Source organism: Carassius gibelio, chromosome A13 (assembly GCF_023724105.1).
Source record: "Carassius gibelio isolate Cgi1373 ecotype wild population from Czech Republic chromosome A13, carGib1.2-hapl.c, whole genome shotgun sequence".
Taxonomy (NCBI): Eukaryota; Metazoa; Chordata; class Actinopteri; order Cypriniformes; family Cyprinidae; genus Carassius; species Carassius gibelio.
In genome coordinates this window covers 23,534,481-23,551,681 of record NC_068383.1, presented here as the reverse complement: position 1 = coordinate 23,551,681, position 17,201 = coordinate 23,534,481, and the positions used below count along the sequence as shown (strand labels likewise).

General features: G+C 37.0%; 1 protein-coding gene across 1 annotated transcript in view; it reads left to right on the top strand.

Annotated features, from left to right (window-relative positions):
- LOC128026620 (CUB and sushi domain-containing protein 1) overlaps positions 1-17,201 on the top strand; it is a 386,318-nt gene that overhangs the window by 332,683 nt on the left and 36,434 nt on the right. The window contains exons 41-51 of the mRNA XM_052613862.1: positions 1,123-1,332; positions 2,378-2,566; positions 3,922-4,099; positions 5,484-5,629; positions 6,211-6,291; positions 6,385-6,498; positions 7,726-7,914; positions 8,663-8,809; positions 11,247-11,435; positions 14,901-15,086; positions 16,424-16,618. Coding sequence (XP_052469822.1) covers positions 1,123-1,332; positions 2,378-2,566; positions 3,922-4,099; positions 5,484-5,629; positions 6,211-6,291; positions 6,385-6,498; positions 7,726-7,914; positions 8,663-8,809; positions 11,247-11,435; positions 14,901-15,086; positions 16,424-16,618 — 1,824 coding nt within the window. The remainder of the gene's footprint in view (positions 1-1,122; positions 1,333-2,377; positions 2,567-3,921; positions 4,100-5,483; positions 5,630-6,210; positions 6,292-6,384; positions 6,499-7,725; positions 7,915-8,662; positions 8,810-11,246; positions 11,436-14,900; positions 15,087-16,423; positions 16,619-17,201) is intronic.

Sequence of the window (17,201 nt, the reverse complement as noted above, 5' to 3'; positions counted from 1 at the left end):
TGCACGCTAAACATATTACCATAGTAAACATGGTAAAATATGACCGCTTGAAGAAATCAGACGTCAGCTTCTTATTCTCTATCACAATCGTGTATTAAGTAACTTATATTATCTTTCACAAGCCTCGTCTCGAGAGTTTATCTCACGTTGCCTATCATAAAAGAATATAGCCTAATAATGTTTTTTGTTCGGGAGCTTTTATAAAAATAGAGATATTATCATTCATTCTAAATGTGACGGCTATACTGTGGCTAATAAACAGAAACAGACTCGACTGAATAAGCAGGCTATTTTCATAAGCGTTAAAAATAAATAAATAAAATAGAAATAAGTGTATTTATGTGTGATTAATTTTGAGTCCTGATAAATTAAATCAATTCTATAGTTAAAACATCGATGATTTTGAATTTGAATATATAACAAAGCATGCAAACAAACGGCCTCTTTTAAGCCCTGGCTCGCACTGGGCCGACAGTGGAAATGCGGCTAGTGACTGCTAGTACTCATTACTCATCAATTTTGCTAAAAACTTTTTGCTTTCCTCCGGTTTCTTCCTTTCTTCAGCACCGCTTTGGTAGCTTCGCTTCATTTTTACTGTCAACACTCTCTCTCTGTACACAATGTCTATCACTGTCAATCACTTCTTCTTCGTCAGTTTTTTGGCGCATTACAGCCTTGTCACTTTCGCAGATGCGCAGTAAGTGAAATAATGGAGTAGTCCAATGTAGTGAGGTGGGGGGGGGGGGCCTCCTGTCTGCGACACTAACGATTTGATGCCATTTTTCGCAAATGGAGTTTTAGAAATATATATTTTGCACAAAGTAAAAAGAATAAAAATCTTTAAGCAAGTTAATGGGGCATTTTGGGGGCCCCTAGGTAGCTCGGGGCCCAAGGCAATTGCCGACCTTTGCCTAATGGTAAAGTCCGCCCCTGCTCGTTACTACCCACCTCTGTACATATGAACATGAGTGAAAAACTATTTGTGATTTAGCAAATCTCTCTTAGCAGAGGAAAGAGCTGGTCTGTACAGGCCAGTCAAAGTTATTGTTTAAAAAGACTTTCCTTGTGTAAATTCTGCACATAACCCTCTTTGAAAGTCTAACCACTGTGATCACTCCGCAGGGGCACACATCCAGTTTCTCAACTTCACCTCAGAGGATAACCATGATTTTTTAGAGGTTCGCAATGGGCCGCACCACAGCAGCTCTGTGATTGGACAGTTCAGCGGAAGCCAACTGCCGCCCCCTATACTGAGCAGCACACACGAAACCATCATCCACTTCTACAGTGACCACTCCGAGAACAGACAGGGCTTCAAACTCACTTACCAAGGTGGGTGACCTCCCACCTTCCATTTGCATGCTGCGCTCTCTTCTCCTGCAGACATCAGCCGCCCTTGATTTTGTATTGACCCTTCGTGTGGGAGTGAAGGCCTTTTACCATGATCACTGGAAATATCTAAAGATTCACTTCCTTTGAGATCCCTGGGAGGACACTTCATTATGACAGCCGGGGTCTTGAAAGCATTCTGAAATCAATAAGACGGTGCATTTGGATGTGCACTTGGATTCCACTCGATATAAATAACTTGCCATTGTCTGGTCTCCTCGCTTGTAGGTCAAACAGTTCGTCTGTCTTTTTCTTATCCACTCAAGTCTGAGTTGAAAAGAGCCAGGCACAGCCTTGATCTGTGCTGCCAGACAGGCTTTTGCGGGGGGAATACTGATGCCATGTTTTGATACACAAACAATGATGCAGGATGAAAGAATATGATTATAAAGCTGTTGATCATAAGCGCTGCACTTGAAATGTTGCCTGGAGATGCTTGTATGTTATTTTGACAAGCTTTGTGGTACTTCACCACACTGCTGGCAATACATAGACATGAGCAACACATTGCATGTATATTTGTCAATAATGCCTTAATGCGTGCTTGTCATTTTGAAGTTGATAGAGTAAATGCAATTATTTATTTATTTTTGTAAATTTTTAATTGATGCACTTATTACTTCATACATTAGGCTTTTATCACAGATTTATAATATAGTGAGAATGTTTTCTTTCCCAAGAGGCCCAAAGTGAGCAAAACAGATTGCAATGCAATTAAATATTGCCCGTTGACACTTTATAATAACTTTCATTAATAAATCATTAGCAGACTTTATATAATGTTGAACTGATCGTTAGTTAAGATAGATAGACAGATAGATATAATAAAATAAATTTGGATTTGGAATGGCATGGCATGAGGGTGGAAAATAATGAAACACTTATTTTAATTATTTCAGTTCTTTTAAGTGGGCCCTCTAGTAAATATCATCCAGACATGGCTTTGCAGATATTCATATATTCTATTATTTTTTTTCTTTTCTTTTAGCGTATGAATTACAAAACTGTCAAGACCCATATCCATTCCACAATGGCTATATCATCAACAGTGATTTCAACGCAGGCCAATCCATAACATTTGAATGCTTCCCTGGATACGTGTTGGTCGGCCACCCTGTGCTAACATGCCAGCATGGAATCAACAGGAAGTGGAACCACCCCTTTCCTCGTTGTGAAGGTAAAGGGAAGGGAAGAAAGTAAAGAAATGTGCTCCTTTTCCATCTCAAGTTTTTCAAGTTGTGTTGAGATTAGCACACGGTTATTTTCAGCCCTTTTGCCCACACTTTGAAACAAAAAGAATAAATTACTGAATAAATTGTCTGACTTTTCGAGACTTACAAAGGTATTATACTCTCCCAAATGTCTTTTTAACTATGCTCTTTAAGTAATGTGTTACTACTTTGTATCACTAGTACAACAAGAGCCACTGGGTTTTAAAACTATCTTTAAAACAGACTTTGAAGACCTGAGCTGTGGAGACATATGCAACTGGGAGCTGTTCTAAATTGTATCCTTGATGATTAGCGTGGGTAGTGAAGTGTGAAAGCCGACCTGTCTCTTATCGATCAGTCGCTCAACTTGTTCCTCCTAGGCATGCCTTTGCAGGGAATCTGCACTGCATAGACTTTTGGGCCATTTTTCTTTCGTTTTATCGTAACGGTGTTATTCTTTTGTGAACTCTGTGCCAGTATCTTCTATCTGTTTTTCTATAGCAGCCTCAGGAATGTTCTGTTCTCTTCTTCAGTTTTCACTCATCTGCAAATGAAACAGTACTATCTTTTATAATAGCCTTTAAAAGATACATGTTTATGTTTGGTAAATTTCTGCACTTTCATGTTATATTTTTTTTCTCTCGATAAAAAAAATAAAAACTAACAAACAAGAGAAAAGCACCATAAAAGTGGTCCATATGACTCATGCAAGTCTTCTGAAATCATACACTCATTCTTTAATACTTTTTTGTATGGTGATTTTAGTCCTTTGGAGAATTATGAAAAATAACTGCATGGACATTTAAAATATTTAAACATTGCAAGAAAAACTGCAAGACTATTTTTACGTACCTCAAGGCACGTTCTGCAACAGTTTCAAAAAGAAATTTCCACTAAAACACAGGTTTAATATGTGAACCCTGACACATTTTGATTACATTAATCTAGTTACGTATTGATGTGTTTTTATTATGTTGCTTCTGGTACATATTGCGGTGGTTCAATTCAAATATCCGGGGACCGTCGCTAAAAGTTATGCCCTACACCAAACCCAACCCTAAACCTAAATCTGATAGTGTTATCAAATTCAAAACTGATATTTAAACGCATTTATTCTCAAACTCTGTATGAAAAGCAATAAAAGGTGTCAGAGTTTTACTGCCTCTGTTCATTTCTTTTGGAAACTGCAGTGATATGTACTTATTGGTACGTATTTCGCGTCTCGCTATAATGTGCGCCCAGGTATGTTTATGCCATGAGACCGGGTAGAAAGATAGATTACTAATGCGGTCATGGTTGAATGATGTTTATCTTCACACAGCTCCCTGTGGCTACAACGTGACAGCTCCAAACGGCACCATTTTCTCTCCAGAGTACCCAAATGAGTACCCAGACTCTCAGGACTGCACTTGGCTCATCACCGTGCCCCATGGTCACGGGGTTTACATCAACTTCACCCTGCTCCAGACTGAGCCTGTTACTGACTATATCGCTGTCTGGTGAGCACAGCTCCATTTAACGAGTCATTTAGCAAATATCAGACTGAGATGAGGACAAGACATTTATTTAAGCTTTCAGACTAGACTAATGCTGCTGTTGTTGCCATAAATCAAGCAAATCATTACGCAAATCAAGCTTTGTTTACTGACATTTGTAGTGTGTAGTCATTGTGCAAAGCAAGATTTCAAGAAAAGTTCAGTTGTCTTTGAAGTTGTGAAGCTATTCACTCAAAATGGGATTCTCATGAGAAAAAGAATAATAATAACAAAAAAAAGTTTTGGTTTGGAGACTAATATTCACTTTTAACTAGTTACTTATTATGATGCATATAAGCATATTGGCTGTTTATTAGTACTTATAAACAGTGGCGTATTGTAACTAAGTAATAATACTTTGTTACAGTACTTAAGTGTTTTTTGGGAGTTTCTGCACTTTATTTGAGTTTTTATATTTCAGCCAACTTCTACTTTTATTCCACTACATTTCCTAATTAAAATGTATACTTTTACTCTGATACATTTCCCCAAAACATATTTGTTACTTACTACAAGGTTTGACGAATCTGCAAGTTAGATGAAGTGCTTCTTATTCTTATAGTGCTTCTTATTCTTATCCTAAAATACAAATTTGATAAAAAGAGTTAAAACAGAACAAAATCTTTCTACTCAAGATGTGTATGAACATTTTTTGTATATATTTATTTGCTGCTTTTCCAGTTTGCATTTACTTGTACTTTTACTTTCAATGTACCTTTAATATAAAAAAAAAGAAAATGCTTTTTGTACTTGAATGTCACATACTTTAAGACTTTTACTCATGTGCTGTATGCTTTATACTAGTAGCTAGTACTAGTATACAGCCATTATGTAAATAATAGGCATGCTAACAAGCAGCTAGCTGATTGTCAGAATTGGTCCCTTAACTAAAGTATTACGAAATTTCTTCATTTGAAACACTTTCATTTATTTTAATGAAGTTACAGAAATAACTGAATGGAAAGCTTGTTTTTAAATTGTAGGTATTTTGTAATGATCACAAAGCACAGAGCCGAATGTAATAGTTCCCACTGAATAATCTGAAACAGTACTGAGTTGATTAAAAAACATGGAAGCATACATCTCCAGCGCTTTCCCAGTAATATTGGCCATTAATCTTCAAAAGCCATTAAACAAGTGGACTAGTCTGTTAAGTCATAATTTTTGCTGTTTTCGTTGAAGCTGGTCTGTAGTGTAATGATTTTATTAAAAAGTCAGCACAAACTCATTGTAAATTTGGAAGTAAATACATTTTCTCCAACCACTCAGAATTTTGAGCCATTATTATGCCATTAAATGGCAGGATCACAGGTTTTAATGTAATTTCAATGCACGTTTCCTCTTCCAGGGACGGCCCAGAGCAAAGCTACCCACAGCTGGGAATTTTCAGCGGTAACACAGCCCTCGAGTCAGCCTACAGCACTTTCAATCAGGTTCTTATCAAGTTCCACAGCGACTTCTCGACAAGTGGATTCTTTGTCCTCAATTTCCATGGTTAGTTTCTCCTTCAAATGAAAAATGTTGCCCCTGAATGCATACCGTTAAGTGCCGAATATATTCAAAACTTGTTTTTATTCTCTAAGGAGGCATGACTGCTGCCTCTGATGACATCACGTTATTTCTGGAGATTAAAAGAGTCAAAAATAGAAGCTTCCTTTGGCCTCTTTGATATCAGTGTCAGCATGCAGGCATGTGTTGAACTGCATAGGAAAATCGGAGTGTGAAAATGAACCGGTCTTTCATCTATACCTCCAACGTTCATTTCAGTCTGGCATATTGGTTAGTTATAGATGCGTGGTTTCAGTGCAGCTTTTATTCTTGAGAGGACTCCCTGTATGTTAATACATAGAATTGTATGCTGTCACATGTTGTATGTGTAATTGATACACTGGGTCGGTGTGAGATGTGTCATGACTATAAAGGAGAAAGAAAAGGCAATTTGCTTCAAAACTATATATATATATATATATATATATATATATATATATATATATATATATATATATATATATATATATATATATATATAATTTATTTATTTATTTATTTATTTATTTATTTATTTTTTTTCTTAGCTTATGGGCTCAAGAAATGCCCTTCTCCCCCTACGGTTGAACAAGCAGAGATGTTATTTGAAGACCAGGACTATGAAATCGGTATGAACAACAATCCATTATCAAAGAATATCAAAGACGTGAGAAAAAAAAAAAAAAGTGTATTTCTTCTCACCATCTTACTGTACCATACAGGTGACATTGTGAGGTATCGATGCTTACCTGGATTTACATTGGTTGGCAGCGATGAGCTCACCTGTAAACTGAATTCTCACCTGCAATTTGAGGGTCCACCACCGGTGTGTGAAGGTCAGTGAAGAACAAAACCTGTCGAAATGTGTGAAGTATATATATATATATATATATGTGTGTGTGTATGCGTGTGTGTGTGTGTGTGTGTGTGTGTGTATAGACGGTTTCATCGGGTGCACGCACCTGTCCATAAGTTAACTTCCGGTCTGTATTGTGTATATCGGTCTGGCTGCGGTGCCTTGTATTTTATCACATTTTATCACTGCATTTATGAAGGAAGACTTGCAGGCATGGAAGATATGCCTGATAAAGCAGCATTTGTGAGCGTAGCTCTGCTTTGTTTACAACTGTTACTGGGGAAACCTCTATTTCTTGTGCTTTAAAGCATCTCCTGCTGAAAAAGAATGTATTTGCATTTTCATTAAGTCCACCTGATTTACGCAGCAAACATATTTTGTTTGTTATCAAAAAAATATCTTGGTGCTGACAGAAAACAAGATGCAAGCTTAGCATCCTGAAGATGAAAAAGTGACTCTCTAAAACTTGCCTAAACTTTACAAACATCCTATAGTGCTATTTCCTCCAGGATATGAACATCCAATATGCTATTCTATTCTATTCTATTCTATTCTATTCTATTCTATTCTATTTAACCATCAAAATATACAATAATTTGATGGTAATACATAAATAAAGCTCTATGTTACAGTAATTAATATCTATTTAAAAATGGGAATTACAAAACACAACCAAAGGAAGTACTTAATGTAAATAATTTAAAGATGGTTGGGGCCACCAATCTGAAATAATAAAGTTATGACTTTTTAGTGTGATTATTGTAATCAAAGCTTGCAAGCAATATATAATCCATAAAAGATGGCATTGAACACCCCAGAGGCAGCATTTTTGTTGTATGGTAACGAGTAGCCGACATCTGTCTTGGGAGCTTTCAGTTTTAAATCTGAGCCATTTGGCTTGTCCCTACTTTCTGTACAGTGCCATGAAGAAGCGATAGTTCTCTTGGTTTGTTTCCTCCGCCCTCCCGCCCACAAAGCGGATTAACAAAAAGCTTCAGCTCACTTTGTTGCTTCCTCAAACCAAGGCTTTCGGCCCCTGAGGTAAATCCAGGAGAAGCACTGCGCATGTTGGAGAAAGTTCTTAAACGTAACAGTTTTTTACTGGAATACTCTGGAGCTTGCATCTTGTGCTTTGTTAGTAGGATAACCTCAGTGTGATGTGTGATAATAGCCATGATTCCTGTGAAATGCTGTGTCTACACTACAGCTCAGTGTCCGGCAAATGAGGAACATTCTGCCTCCTCTGGTGTGATCCTGAGTCCAGGCTTCCCAAAAAACTACCCCAACTCCCAGACCTGCTCATGGATCATCAGAGTGCTGCCTGCCTTCACCATCGTCATTTATGTGGAAATGTTTCAGAGTGAGAAGCAGTTTGATGAACTGGAGATCTTTGATGGTAGATTCGATTCGATTCTATTCTATTCTATTCTATTCTACTTACAACAACACTTCATAACACACACAAAATAATAATAATAATTATTATTATTTGGTCACAAATCATTTGTGAGCCATTTTGACCAGTTTATTAAAATGCAAATGCATACTATTAAAACAAATGTCAAGCAAAGAACTGAGACTATAACTGAGACTTAAACAAATAATATTAATAATAATAATAACAATAATAATAAATAAATAAATGAAATGATTTTTGAGCTTTATATTTAGGAGGCATGCTTATTCATCCAAAAATTACATTTTGCTGTTGTTGTACTCACCCTCAGGCCATCCAAGGTAACTCTATGTAGGTTACTTTTTTTTTATTATTCTTTCTTGTTTTTTTTTTACTTTTTTTTTCAGTAGAGCAGTAAAGAAGATTTTTAGCTGAAACTGCGGAACCTGAAACTTTTTGTTAGTGGCTACCATCACTCATGAAACAAACCTATGCAGGCAACACAAAATTAATTCCTGTGGCTCCTGACGATAGTTTGAGGTCTTTAAAGATCCCCAAGGACCCATCCAAATGACAGGAAACACAGTGTAGTGTAAACAGTAGTGATGGCTAGGTTGAATTTGGATTTGCTGATTTGATCAAAGGTGGCACTTGGCATGAAAAGTCAGATTTTTTTTTTTTTTCAGTCACGTCTGTGGTTTGCAATATTTAGCATTACGTGTTGTTTTTGTGATGTTTTATTTACCAGGGCCATCTGGACAGAGTCCGTTGCTGGTGGCTCTGAGTGGGAACCACTCCACACAATTGAATTTCACTAGCAAAACAAACCAGCTTTACCTCAGATGGTCAACTGATCATGCGACCAGCAAGAAAGGCTTCAAAATACGTTACACAGGTTTGTAACAGATTTATAACTTTTCATGTTTTGCATTGATGCATCCAGAAGTTCTGTAGGGTTATTGTTAGAAACTTGGAAAAACAAAGTACTTATTGAACACAAAACCAGCAATACTTGTATAAGGTAGAAATCCACCGACAAAAAAATAAATAATAATAATAATACTAATATCTAGCTTTGATTACATATTTGAAGCATCCAGGCATTTTAAACAGGCATTTACAATTCTCTCTAAGTTGTCTGTTGGTATATTCAGTAGCATGCAATATGTGTGTCAGATTAATTCCCACAATTTAGCCTCCCAAGGTTGCTGCTTTGGATCAGGCTAGAACCAGACACGTCCTACCTTCAGGGAGCCATTGGCAAGTCTGCTGTAATAGAGGTCAAATATGCAGTAATGAATTTTGCTGAATAACTACCATGTCGTTTGCTTCTGACCGACATTTCCACCTTTGGCTAAACATGATATATGAGCCACAAAGCCAGTGGCCATGATTACTCAGCATCTCTTCACCAATTCCCATTTATCTGCCTCTCTGTCAACATTTCTTGCTCTCTGTGTTCATTTCAGTTGATATTTCTGACATGCTATGCCCTATGCAGGCTTATTATTCCAGTGTGTTGCCACCTGTTTCCTGTTTATTGGATTTTGTCAAGAGCAGACAGAATGAGAAACCATTGAGTCACACCGAGGGACTATGTTTGAAACCCTCTGAGTGGATACTGAGCTTTATATATATATATATATATATATATATATATATATACAAATATAAATGTCAATAATTACAAGATCTGGGTAATGCTTTATGATAAATATAATACCTTTATCTCTATAAAACACATTTGAAAAGCAACTTCAAGCCCCTCCTTGTTTTTCCTGTCTTTCTTAGTCTGTTGGGCTTTAAGCGTAAAGAAAATTTAAATTCAGTGTTACATGAGCTTTTTTTTCATGCTAGGTCTAGTTAATCACTCACCGCTAAGCCTAAACCTCTCAGCAGAATTGGTGATGATGCACTTGATTCGATCTGTCTGAAGTGAGATTAAGCTTTGACATCCCTCAAGCTTCTGCTTCCCTTTTTATGAGGGGTAAACTTGTATTTGTGTCACATCAAAAACAAGATCTAATGATCTGATCATAACCATCAAGCTGCAATTTCTCTTTCGTTTTATCTCAGAATCAAGATTAAACGCGGTTGTGAAGACCTCATGAATTCAAGTTTGAGGCTTTTTAAGTCCACATCTGTTAGTTAGTTAGTTCATCGAAATGGCTGTACCACCAAAAAAAGTTGACTGAATTAACTTAGCAGATAAACATGTTAAACACGTTGTGAAGAAATAGACTAAAAATATGGATTTTTGTCCAATAAAAAGCTGTCTTGAAGTGGAGATATAGTTTTGCTTCAGGACTCATTGGTCAACAAAAATACTGTTGTTGTTGTTGTTGTTGTTTTATTTTTTTTTTTACATTTATTATCCCAGTAATTAAGGACACTAAGCAATAACCACATCTGTCCTTGATTCAGCTGAAGCCATATTTAGCATATTCAGGGTCGCACAAATGCCTTATGTAGTTTGGGTAATGGTTTTTGAAAGTTATGTCATGCCAACAGTCTTTAATAAGTATTTTTGTCTTGTTTTCAAGTAAAATATCCAAAAATATCTAAAAAGAGATATATTTAGCCTATTTTCAAAGGAAATTATGTAGTAAGTACATGTATGCTTAAATTGCGGAGTGTTTATGACAAGGGCAGGGCAGGGCCATTGTCATCACACACGTACATCCAAATAGTCACATTATACTAAAATCCACAGAAAGGTTAACAAGTGATAAATGTTTTAACTTTGACCAAAAATGGGGTGAAGAAGTTTCATTTTTCAAGATTTCAAAAGTGACTAGCTGAAGGATCACCCTTAAAGTTGCAGTCGGTAACTTTTGACGCTCTAGTGGTTAATAAACAGAACTGCTTGCGTCTTGCGGAAGAACATCGTAGCCGGAACTACTTCTCTCTGTTTATGTCTATGAAGAATCACAAAGGTACTGGGTTACTCCGCTGCGGTACCCCCGAAGCAATCTAAAATAGTCAGAATATAAACTCTTATTATAGGTGCACCCTAGTGATTCAGGACAAGCTAAAAACATGGTTTGGAAAATGGATTCATGGTGTACTCGCTTATTATGTTAATTTTTCTACATTTTGAACACAAACAAAGTTACGGACCGCAGCTCTGATTGGTTGTTCCTTAACGGGAGCAATGCATTTCTGCAAATGGCAATAGGACCACTGGGAGGAGCCAGAGGAGCTTGATTTTTTCACAGATTATCTGTCTCATATTCTACTGTCAGGACATAATGACAGGTTTAACAAATTTGTACCTACTGCAGCTTTAACATCATTCAATGACAAACTGTGCTTGTTTCTATCTCCCGCAGCCACGTATTGCAGTGTGAACGATCAACCCAAGAATGGAGGAGTCATTAATAGGGCGAGAGACCGGCCAGGCAGCAGGCTTCAGTATTACTGCAACGCTGGCTACAGGCTCGTGGGTCACAGAAATGCCACATGCAGACTCCATCCCAATGGACTTTACCAGTGGGACAATCCAGCCCCACTGTGTCAAGGTAACTCACTCTCCACAGAGATATTCACTGCCTCATTCTCCTCATTCACATAAGAGGGAATTGCCTTGAAAAGGCGGCCCACCTCCTCGCATATGAAAAAAATGTGTCATTCTGCGGGGCGCTCAAAAGCACCTCTGCATGCCTCAATGAGAAGCCGCTTTTATTCCATTAAACACTTCCGTCGAGGACTGTGCAATGAGATCAAGAGTGTCCTTTGTCCCAATGTCATAATGGGCGACTCTTCAGTCATGCTAAGACTAAGACAGAAATGTAATTGAATGTGTTTGATGTGCCGCGGTTTCTCTTAATTTCATTGTTCATGCTTCCTTCTCTGCTCCTTCCTCTTTTATTGAGGTGCTAATTTTATCCTTCAGCCTACGTGGCATTTTGTCCGCCCTTTCTCCTTTCACACTCCGAGCCCTCGTGTCTTCTGTTCCAGAGCATTGTCAAAGAAAATGGTCTCTTCTGGAGGTTTGCTGTGCATTCATTAGCGAGACGAGTCATCCATCAGACGTGCACTTGCATAAAAATAGTGAGCGAATGAACAGTATGTAGGCCTAATTGCTTCAGCTGTTATTTGTGGAAGTTTAAGGCAGGTTAAGAGATGAGGCTGAGATGATTATATAACGTTTAAGTATATTGCGCTTTCCATGAATAATGTCGGAATAATAAGGTCTAAAACTTTTAAAAGAATAAAGCCATTTGATGTGTGTGTTTCTTTTTTTTTTCTCTCTAACAAATGTTTCATCAAAGAATATGTGCTTAATCTTGACAAAATGTTGACTATTAACTTCAGGAAGTCAAACTTTAATATTACTATTAATATGAGCTTCCTTGTTTGTATGTGCAAGGTTTACAATCATGTATGAACACAATGTTTTTGTTAAATTATACATAAATAATTATTAGGGCTGTGAATCTTTGGCTAGGCAGCAATTCGATTTGATTCACGATTCATAGGTTTTTGATTCGATTCAAGAACGAGTTTTGCAAATTTACAATGATTCGATTCGATTCACAATTAAATTTGATTCGATTTGATTATAACGATTTGATTCTTCATTCTTTAAGTTTATTCACAGGATTATTTAAATGCTTCCCCTAAATAATTTAAATGCTTAGTCAGGGGGCGAATTACAGCAGCCTTTATGTTTAGAGAACCATAGGTTCATTCTGCTTTTTATTCAGATTAGCTGCAGATAAAGCCTGGCACGTCTATGAGAGCGAGATCACTTCTCTTTCAGTGTGAAAACTTCTTTATCTCATTTTCACAAAATAAAATGCTATAGTAGCTATTTAACTTTTCCTCTCCATCAGCGAATGATGAATCTGAGAGAAAACGCGTCCGATGTCTGTTTCTAAAGCAACCAACGCTACTTTCATGCATCTGATTAAATAAACCTCAAACTCTTATTTCAAGGTCATTGTTAATGCTGTGGTTATTTTAAGTTTCCCTCATACAATCAGCATTGGCAAAACACATGTATCATTCAATGGAACTGTGCGGATTTAGACACTTACATTTCTGCTTCGTCCATGCAATATATATATGCAGCTTTCGACTGCTCAGGTAACACTGTCTGTAAGATGCAGAGAGCAATTGAACTACAGAAAAGTAAAGCTACTTCACTTTAATATTACTGGCCACGAGTCCTGAGGAGAGCTCACACATCAGCTGCGTCAGAGATGAACAGAGCGCGAGTGCAATCCTGTGACAGTCTCGGGCGGTAATAGTGGAGCATGTGAAGGATAGATGTGGCACAAACACTGTTCTAGGTCTCCATTGATTCGTGCTTGTAGTAATTTAATGTGTATATATATTTTGAAAGCATTGAATCACTATAGAAATCGTGATTCATTCGATTCTAAGCATTTTAAATAGATTACTGTCCGAGATCAACGATTCACAATTCATTAATCATATTTCAAGATGCATATGAATCATCAGGGTTTGTGCGTCGATGCATCGAGAAAACGGGTGAATCATTACATCGTAAGTGAATGAAAATCTTCTGACTGCTACTCAAAATAGTGCCCATAGCCGCATTTAAATTGTCACCTTTTAAAGGACGTTTCACAAAGATGCCAGCCAAAGTTTCTGTACATTCAACAAGCAAAGGTTTTACTCAAGGAATCTCATTACTCTTAATCACACAAAGGTAAATGACACCATTTCAAGGACTGGAGGTTAAAGCACATCCTTTTACCATTGCACAGAGCTCAGAATAGCCCTGGCTAGGCCCCAGTTGTATTGAAGGGCATCTAGAATGGGGGCTAATTAAGGCTAATAATTTCTTTAAGTGGTGGGAGCCATCCATGCAGTCTGCCAGCAGGTCAGTCTGAGGTAGAGAAAGGCTTCAGGCCTGATTTTAATTCAAGTTGTGGTCATTTTAACAAGGAAGAGATTTAATTGGTCCCATTGCTTTCCTCTGAATTCTTGTGTGTGCCTGCAGTTTTTTTAAAGACTCACCAAATTTATTATAATTTTTGTATTGTTGAAAAGAGCCAATTTCATATATGAATAGTTTGATGTAATACAGGACTGTTACCCAAGACCAACAGGACTTGACAAACCGATGGGTTTTAGGCCAGGTTCAAGTCATTTTTTTCCAGGTGATACTTTACAGTAAAGTCCCATTAGCTAACATTAATCAATGCATTTAATAACAAAGAGCAATAGATGTAAAATAATATAACAATAAATAGTAAATATAACTTTACATTGTTATCTTATGTTAGCTAAAGTCTGTTAACCTTTTTTTTATTATTATTGTTATTATAATTATTCATATTTAATAATTTATTATTTAATGTTGAAATTAACATTAACTAAGATTAGTAAATGCTTTAGAAATATTGTTTATTGTTATAAGTTGTTAAGTTAATGTTATACAATGTAGTTAACCATCTTAACAAATTACAACTTTTCTGTGAAGTGTTTTTCAACATACAGTATAAACATATAGTACAGTACAACATACCGTATAAAATTTTGGTTGGAAACAAACAAAACAATTCAAAACTATACATTATTGTGAAATGTAGGTACTGCCTTCAATATATAAAATATAATAGGTTACTTATTTTACTTATTTTTACTTTGAAGTCTACTGTCCTCTTTTTATTATTATTATTATTATTATTATTATTACCATGTCTTCAGTTTCATCATAGTCCTTAAGTTCACATTTCCACATAAATGTATAAGCATACATAGAAAAGGCAATAAAAATGTTATTCACTTTAAAATAAAAATATTGTAAATCAATGGGAGTGGTATATCCAGCCTGTCATGACCTTTTCAAATTTATGTAGCTTCAGTTTTGAAGAAAATATTTTTTGCTGAAAACTCCCTGTACAAGTCAAGTCACTAGGTATTTTACGAATTTGAATATAATATTTCTATATATAGAGAGACTGTTTAACATGTATCCACATGTAATGCTGTTTGTATTTGATTGGCAGCTGTGTCTTGCGGAGTGCCAGAGTCTCCTGCTAATGGGTCATTCCACGGCTTCCAATACACAGTGGGCAGTAAGGTGCAGTACCAATGCGAGGAGGGCTATAAGCCTGACGCAAGCAGCCTGCTCACCGCCGTCTGCCTGGAGGATGGCTCCTGGAGCAACACGGCACATCCTACCCGCTGTTTACGTGAGCAAATTGAGCCCTCTGTTTCTATGACAACAACATGTTAAAATCTACTGCCTCATTGAACCGCCGTAGTCAGCCGTTTCTCTCTCAGTTCCCCCTCTGAGAGTAATGTAGGGCAGGTAATTGGCAAAATTAACAATAATGACTTGATTTTTTGTGGTTTGGTAACTCAAACAAGACAAATGGTATGATACGGCATGTCCCCATTCTGACCTGAATTACCATTACCCTACAAAGCCGACTAAAGAGCCCACAGCCAAATAACCAAGTATTATGCATTCAGAGGTCACAGCGAGAAAGACACTCATTATAGCCGATGTTGCTACAGATAATGTCATTTAATATTATGATATTCCTCATCATCGATGGGAAGGAGAAAGGATGAGGCTTCTGTCCTGCTCTGTAATACCATGTCAAGGTGTTCTTTCATTCTATAGCTTTCATATGATAGCATCCAGAGTTTCCGAGACTAGCTGTATTGTAAAGCACTCGAGCTGTTTGTAATTTTCTAAACAAGTGCGAGCTGACGGACATGAAACCTTTGTAATGTAGAACATGGAGAGAGAACATTATGTGAAAGATAAAGGCAGGGGTAGGCAAAGATATTTTGGTCTACTTAAGATCTTGTTTAGTATACCTGACCTAGCTTGCAAGACTTTTTCTTTTCTTTTTTTTTTAAAGTTTGATGCGCCCGCACCAAATAATGCTTCTTTTGAATCCGAGCTATGCACTGTGCTGTTCAATCAAAGGACCGTCTGTTCCATGCTGGCTCCATTATTGTTACTTCGAAACCTTATGTTTCCACTTCAGTTTTCAACCACCTTTATATAAACACACAAAACAAAGCAACCACATTGTTCAATCGTAAATGTGCTAACAAAATGGAATAGATGCCAAGCCATTCGTTGGTTGACTTACAAGAAGTGAAAACTCTTTCAAACAGTGCTCTCTTTGGTTGAAGTCAGTCCAAGATTGTCAACCATTGGTGTGAGTTTGAAGCAGGTCAACCTGCTTTTAATAACAGTTGCGAATGAGAAATGTGTAATTTGACAAAAAAATCTACCTCATACTGTATGACACAGTTCAAATTTTGGAAACATCTAGAGGATACATTTTAAACAACATATTCTGGATGCTTGTTGGCTATTTTTCCAATCTTGAATTTTAAATAAAATAACTAAGCTTTTGATAAGTTATTCAATCAGTCAAGTGTGTCCTAACTTTTCACTGGTATTATATATCTATCCCATAATTCCTGTAAACTCTAGTTATTCCAGTTCTAGGACCCACAAGGTCATTGTTTTCCATTAATGCGTTCTTTGCCTTCTGTCCTGCAGCGGTTCAGTGCCCTAACATTGAGAGCTTGCTCTCAGAACACATGGTGTGGCATCTCATCTCAGGCTTGCTGAATGAGTTCGGTGCACGGATAATGCTAAGCTGTTCCCCCGGCTACTATCTGGCAGGCAGGAAGACCATCAAATGCTTAGCTAATGCAACATGGGAAGGGCTGGAGGAGAAGTCTACCTGCAAGAGTAAGATTGCATTTACAGAAACAGAGTCACTTGCACATGCATTTCTTTTATTATTATTATTTTTGGAGTTTGGCTGTTTTATCAACTCCTTTCAGTGTATGTCTATCATCTGTGATCATGGAAGAAAGAAAATGGCATGAAAGTGCATAGTGGATGATAACGACCATTTTGGACTGAACTATTCTTTTACGAAGACCCCACAATAAAAGCACAATTGAATTCCAAATTCCGCTCTTGGGATTTCACAAAAAGATCACTGTGTTAATTACCAGACAGTGTTCATTGTGAGCTAATGAAACAAATACATTAGGGTAGCAAATATGTCTGAAATCTGGCTGCTCTCTATACCATGTCTCATTTATTTCTCCACTGATCCAAGCGTAATCCTCTGGATTTAGCATGAGCGCATAAGATGCCATCCACTGCTTAGTCATTTCTGATCGTGGCCAGGTTTCCACCACTGGGACAGGCTGTGTAAACAGTATCATGGTGATTAAGTCTTTGGTGAAAAATGCTTCAACTAATTCGAGGTCAGAGAGCAAATGTAAATATTCCAATCAGAGGCAGCTTAATTCTGAATGTG